The sequence below is a fragment of the Gavialis gangeticus genome, unplaced genomic scaffold, assembly GCF_001723915.1.
Source record: "Gavialis gangeticus isolate Ggan-Ray unplaced genomic scaffold, GavGan_comp1, whole genome shotgun sequence".
Lineage (NCBI taxonomy): Eukaryota > Metazoa > Chordata > Crocodylia > Gavialidae > Gavialis > Gavialis gangeticus.
The window spans coordinates 40,465,709-40,472,441 of NW_017729031.1; the positions used below are offsets into that span (position 1 = coordinate 40,465,709).

At 47.3% G+C, this 6,733-nt stretch overlaps 1 protein-coding gene across 2 annotated transcripts in view; it reads left to right on the plus strand.

Annotated features, from left to right (window-relative positions):
- Positions 1 to 6,569, plus strand: part of SMARCAL1 (SWI/SNF related, matrix associated, actin dependent regulator of chromatin, subfamily a like 1) — a 69,331-nt gene extending 62,762 nt beyond the window's left edge. The window contains exons 14-16 of one of the 2 annotated variants that reach the window (XM_019522647.1): positions 2,806 to 2,906; positions 5,169 to 5,265; positions 6,129 to 6,569. In XM_019522647.1, coding sequence (XP_019378192.1) covers positions 2,806 to 2,906; positions 5,169 to 5,265; positions 6,129 to 6,335 — 405 coding nt within the window. In that variant the 3' untranslated portion in view covers positions 6,336 to 6,569. The remainder of the gene's footprint in view (positions 1 to 2,805; positions 2,907 to 5,168; positions 5,266 to 6,128) is intronic. The other variant, XM_019522648.1, reaches the window with a different exon arrangement.
- Positions 6,570 to 6,733: the final 164 nt, after the last annotated feature.

Sequence of the window (6,733 nt, forward strand, 5' to 3'; positions counted from 1 at the left end):
CTATGATTATATGAAAGTGTTGCATTTTAAATGGGCCCATCTGAATCTGCTTTAGGCCTAGCTGCAGGGTGGGCTCAGGCATAACCCCATGTCGTCATGTGAAGTGGATTAGCTGTGGTAGGATGTTGTCCCGTAGGGGCCCAATCCTGTGGGAGACGATGGGTGAGGTGTCCCTGGTTGCAGAGGTGTGTCTGGGGATTCCCTGGGGCACATCTGTGTAAGCAGAGAAAGCCAGGGTTGCTGTGCTTACGGACGCACCCTGGGATGTGTCCCTACAAGAGGCAAAAACTGGGCAAGCGCTCCCAGGACTTGAGGGGCCCGATCCTGCACAGGAATTCCTGGGAGGCACAGGATTGGGCCACTCAAGGCCGGGAAGCACCTCCAAGGGCAGCCAGACAGCGTAAGTAGCTCCGGGCTGACTGCTGTCCCACCACAAAACTAACATTAATAGACGTCTGCTGCAATAGAGCAGCATAAACAGCAATCGCTTTTTGTCGCTGCCACAAAGTTGGGCATTTATGGTGTGATGAATGGTATGGACATCTGTTTGCTTTCCCTTTGTGCCACCATCAAAATTGTTATGGCGGCACAAAGGCAATGTCTCTTCGCACTTTCAGAGAGTCTGAGCTATGAAGAGGGGAGGTGGGACTATGTTCCTAAAGAGGTTATGGGCATGGGCAGTCTTGGCTAGGACTCAGGTGGGAGACCCTCCTGGGAAGTCAGGGACCACGTGAAGTGGGACTGGCGACTCGTCAGGGGGCAGGCAGTCTCAGTGTCAGCACCTCACCAGTGCACTGGCGAGGAGCAGTGTAGTTGCTCTGTTAGCTGAAATGTAAAGCAGAGGCCCTGACTCAGAGCAGCAATTGGATTTCTACTGATTTTGGAGGGGAGAGTCATTAACCCTGCAGACATGGTCAGAGTCCTGCTTGCCTAGCTTTCACCAGCAGTTTCAGGGGAAGAATAATTCCTATCCTTGATATCACAGATTTCACCAGTGGATTTCAGCCCCCTTTACTGTAGAATTGCAATCATCCCCCATTTATCCAGAGGGAGAAACAGAGGCGTGGAGAAATGACGTGCCCAGGGTCATTGGTTGGGCCACTGGCAGGGACAGAAGTAGAAATGGGATGTCCTGTGTTACAGTCCAGTGATCTGTCCCCCTAAACCCCAGTGCCTCCCACTTTCCCTTTACATCTGCACTGACACGCACGTTTAAAGCAGCTAATCCACATGACACGTAAGCAGCTGCATTTCAGTGGTTGGTAAATGATGATGCTGTCCAAACAGGGATTCTCAGCAAGGGTGCCACAGCACGCTGGGGTGCTGAGATCCTTTTAAGGGTGCTGTGGGGTGCTGCACAGAGCACTGTTAAATGAGCAAACACCTACACAAGTCCCAAGATGAACCCAGAGATTTCTAGTAGGAACCCACTGTGCCGCTAACATTTTGTCTTGTTGTTGTGCTGAGTTCTGTGCAACAAGAAAATTGCTCTGTTATATTTTTGTTGTCAAAAACCAAGTGAAAGCTAAGAGGTGGTGTTTTCTGAGGGGCAACCTTGAGTCTAAAAAGGTTGAGAACCACTGCTGTAAACATAAGATGCCATATTAGTTATTAGTTAATATTAGTTATAATGTTAATATTATTAATATGAATATACTGATGATGTTAATCTCAGGACTGGAATTCACAGATCATACCCTTTCTGAATGGCTGTCTAAATATTTGCACTGATTGCTGTTCGTTGCAGGTCTTCCACACGTGCACACCTGTTTGTGCTGATGCAGGGAAGGGAATGTTTTGGCAGATAAGTTTTCTCTAGGGCAGTGGTTCTCAAACTCTTTTTTTCATGGACCACTTGAAAATTGCTGAGGGCCCCGGCAGACCACTGTTAATAAACTTTAATAAAAAGTTTAAAATAAAAAGTTAATAAACTTTTTTTTTGTTCCACAAATCAAAGCATGCAACTCATATTTTAATACGAGTAGTCCTACCTTACAAGTACAGGTATTCTCGATTATTCCGCAACCTTTCTGCGGACACCTGGGTCCGCAGACTGCAGTTTGAGAACCTCTGCTCTGGGGAATTCTAACAGCAGGCTCTTTCCAGTAATTCAGGGGAAAGGATGAGGAATGAAGTGTAGCCTGGACTTGAATTTGGATGCAGTTTCCTGCCATCTCTCAAACATCCTGTGTTAATGTGGGCATGTGGGCAGATGTCACTTTAAACCAATTTAATAGATGAGGGGGACTTGCCTCTCAGGTGCACACACAGGTTGGTTTGGTTTAACCGTTGCATCTGTCCACTCGTAGAGCAGTATAAGGGAGCTAAGTCTCTGAATGAAACAGGGCTAAAGTTATAACAGTTTCACTTCACTCACAGTGCAAGGGGAGCAGACAGATGTAACAGCTGTGTGAACATTTTGTACCAGTATAATTTAATACTGGTATAACTGTTACATCTGTCCCAGCCTCAGACCCAGAACTCAGAGGTAGTTAAGCACATTAGACGGACCGATTTCAGTGAGAGACAGACAACTGCATGCCTTTAAAACTCTGGACGTTACTCTCTTTGTGCCTCTGTTCCTCATCTATAAAAGGGACATCATAATCATCCTTTTCTCACAACGTTTTCAGTCTTGCTTGTTTAGGCTACAGACTCTTTGGGGCAGGGATTGGCCCTTACAGTAGTTTTGTACAGTATTTGTTGGAGTGGAAACCTGATGGGAATCTACGTGCTAGCAGGGTATGCATAGTCAGGAGTAATTGAGTGCTAGAGTGATGTTTGTGCTTCGTGTCTCTCTCAAAGGTCCTGATCCAGGCAGAAGATCGGGTGCATCGCATTGGACAGACCAGTTCTGTTAGCATTCACTACCTGGTGGCGAAAGGCACAGCAGACGACTTCTTATGGTAGGTGGAATAGCTCCTTCTGGTTCTCTACCTGTTTTGTTGTTGCCGTTTAAGTCTGTAACTTGTGTGACAAAGTCCTTAACTCCCAAGCTGGCTCCCCCATCCATGCAGTGTGGGTTGTGGGGTTGTTCTGTGATCAGCTATAGTGGTAAGGTGTTTTGGGATGAGTCTTTGGAAGGCTGGAGTCTAACTAATGACCTTGCGTGTGGGTGCAGCTGGGTGATAAAAGGGTAAATAAGCATCTTTGTCAAATGAAAAGTAGGTACTTAGTTAGAGAGGGCCTAAGAGATCTAAAATAGTCATAGGCTTGGAGTAGGGAGAGGGATTTTGTTTGCTTCATGGGGACAGCACAGGTGATGGACCCTGTTAGGTGCTGAGTGCTTCCTGAGAGAGGAGCTCTATGGGAACTGAAGTGCTCAGCACCTCACATATGACTTGGAGCATTTGGGATCCTGAGTTCTCAGGGCATGGTGTTGCAGAGGGAGTCTGCATCCTTTCATGCTGCTCTGCAGTAAGCCCCTGTGGCCAGCCCAAGAAATGCCACTGGCAGACCCCCTGGGGACTTGGGCCAGGCCTCTCTGTCTGGAGTGAAAGCTGCAGAGGAAGACAAGGGAGCTGTAATGTAATTGTGGGAATCTTGGAAATCCTTTGTGCTGCCAGGGAATGGACCTGCAGTCGACAAGAGGAAATTAGCCACCAGATGGTCCTTTTAACGTCCGAAATTATATATTTCCATTACCTCATCCGAGAGAGCAAATGAGCTGAAGCAAACTTGTGCAGTTCCCAGAATATCATGATTGCAAATAATTATAGCCCTGCAACGCGAGGAGCTGGAGGCCAATGTATCGCCCACATTTCAAGGAAAGTTAATGACAGTCGTTTTGCCTTTTATTTGCAAAGAGCCTTCCATGCAGTTGTTAGTGCTTGGAAGGAAGGAAATGGGCTTCTCAAGAGAAAACAGATGCATTTTTCCCCTCCTCCTTCCTACCCCACCCCATCCCGGATGCAATAGTTGCAGTGTGGTGGCTTTCACTTGTTTATAATTTCTCATCTCGTGCTGCAGATTTCTAGAACTTGGAGGTGAGGCTGGGACCTATGTGGTCACGGTCTCCCTTTGGTGGTCAACACGGGTTGCACCAAGAGATGCACTTGTACAGAAAGAGCAGGGCTCTCACCACTTCCTTCAGCAAATGATTCCATAGCTTAACAGGTCCTGGTGTCAGGAGATTTTCCTCCTATTCTGCCTAAGTTTTTCCTTTTAACTGTATCCTTTTACACCTCATTTAAACCCTGTGTCCTGCCCTATACAACCAGTTTTCCTCCTGGCAGCAGGCACCTACAAGCTATCGGTAGCTTGCCATCACCACCTCCTCTTTTTGGTCATTTAGCATCATAGACAAGTAGGGCTGGAGGGGACCTCATGAGGTCATCTAGTCCAGCTCCCTGGTCAAGGTAGGAACACTCCTGACTGCACTAGTCCAGCCAAATGGCTGGCCAGCCTGCTCTTGAAAATTTCCAAGGACGGGCAATCCACCACTTCTCTAGGCAGCCTCTTCCAATGTTTGACCACTGTCATGGTCAGGAAGTTCTTCCTAGACTCCAACCTAAATGTAACCTCTGCTGCAGCTTGAGGCCAATGCTCCTCGTCCTGTCCCTTATAGCCACAGAAAAAAAGTAGGTCTCCATCCTGTTTATAATTGCTCTCCAGGTATTTCAAGACTGTTATCAAATCCGCCTTCTGCTCTTTTCCAGATTATGTAATCCTAGTTCTTTCAGCCTTTCCTCATAAGTCTTGCATCCCATGCCGCTAGTACTTTGTTGTTGTTTTCTGGTGGATTCTTTCCAATCTTTCCTCGTTTTTTTTGGAGCGTGAGGCCCAAAACAGGACTCGGTACTCCAGGTGAGACTTTGCCGGTGCCTCACCTTCAGCCTCCTAGCCCTTTGTTTGCCGTTTTTTGGTCTCCCTTCTGCTTGTTACTGTCTCCGTGGTACTGAAGTGACTCAAGTTTAACACAACACACCAGGGATGCATACATGCTCAGAAGGCTGCATACAGACCCCGACACTGCTGGGTCACTAGAACTGGCTCTGCTGCCTCAGCTGAAAGGGCTGGTATGTTTAAATACTCCCAACACTTTTTATTTTTTAACTGTGCATTGTAGCTGATTTAACGCATCTTTGCCAGGAGAGAGAAGACTGTGGCATCTTGCATGCTAATATGTTTCTGTCTTTTAACATTTGCTCTGTGCTGCCTCCCCACAGGCCTATGATTCAAGAGAAAATAAAAGTACTGGGTGCAGCTGGTCTTTCTGAAGCCAATTTTTGTGAAACGGCTGAAGCCACCGACTATTTCATCAAGGTAACCACTGGGAAAGTGTGCCAGCCAAGCCATTTCCAGGAGAGGTAGAATCGACTTTGGCTTTGGCATGTCGTTTGCTGGTGGAGGAGGAGGAGGTTCTGCCACAAGTTAGGTCCCACACCTTCCTCCTTGCCACGTGCCTGGAGCGGCCTGTCCACAAGACAGCCCTAGCCTTGTGTGGAAGGAGACTTCAGTGCTCCTGCAGCACTACTCTTTCCTCATCCCACCTATGGAGACTTCTCCTGGCAGTCAGGAACCACATGAGGAGAGCAGATGGGGTTCAGGAAACACTGCTCTGTCTCCTTCTGAGGTCTTCCAGGCCTTGTGTTGGTAATGCAAGGCCATGTTACCTGTTTGGTTGAATTTCCCCTCTCCCACAGGAGTTGTAGCTCAGCCAGTGCCCAGTGGAACCCCTGACAGTGCTACCAAGGACCAGGCCTCCCTGTAGATATAGCCATGGCCTGAGGCATGTCTTGCAAAAGTGCAGGGTTACTCTGAGGTAGAGGCATGGGTCTGGGGGGAGTGGATAACTGCCTCATCCTCCGTGGTAAGCCCTGCAAGGGAATCCTTCTAGGGTTTTCTGTTGGGAAAACTCCCTTCCCCAGCTCTGCCTTGCTCTGAAGAAGGCCATAAACTTGTGCAAATCAACCCCTTCCAGAAAATGAGGGTGTGAGGCTTAACTGTAGAGGGTACCAATTCAGGCAGGGCTGAATTCCTGCCATGTTCCTGCTGTTCTGCCATGGGTATGTCTTGTGCTGGGATGTGATCCTCCATTAGTTGGAAGAGCGGAGAGGAGAGTGTTATATGCATCATTATTGCTAAAGATTCTTCATGTGTAAAATCTCTCAGGTTTTGTTCCCCAGCAGGACCCAAGGCAGAAGACCATTTACGACCTTTTCCAGAAGGCCTTCTCTGATGACGGAGATGACCTTGATGAAGCTTTGCTTATGGAGGCAGTCACTGCATGCCAGAATCCCGATCTTGGATGTGCCGGGCAGAGTGCAAAAGACAGCTGCTCAGAAAGCCCATGTAAGAAGCAGCGTATCGAGGATTTTTTTTGTAAACAGTAAAACTACAAGAAGAGACATACATATAGTAAAATACACATTTTTATTAAAAGAAGATTTAAAAATCCCCCAAAGAATCACTGTGTTCGAGTTTGCAAAAAATAAACCACAAGAGAGGCTTCCATTTCTGTGGCGTGTTTCATGCTGGAGGATGAAAAGACAACGCTGGGTGAATGTGGGTTGGGAGCCTTGAAGTCCTTTTGCCAATGACACTGTTTCCGTGAGCATTTTTGTTCACAAATAACGTTCACTTTTCTACAACCCAAGAATATGGCAAGGGATGAATCACTTAGTGGCTGCCAAATGCTTTGAACCTGCAAAGTACCCAATAAACAGCAAATACTGTTATCCTGTAGAACTTTGCATGCTGTATCCCTGTCTGTAAGAGCCACTACATTGGT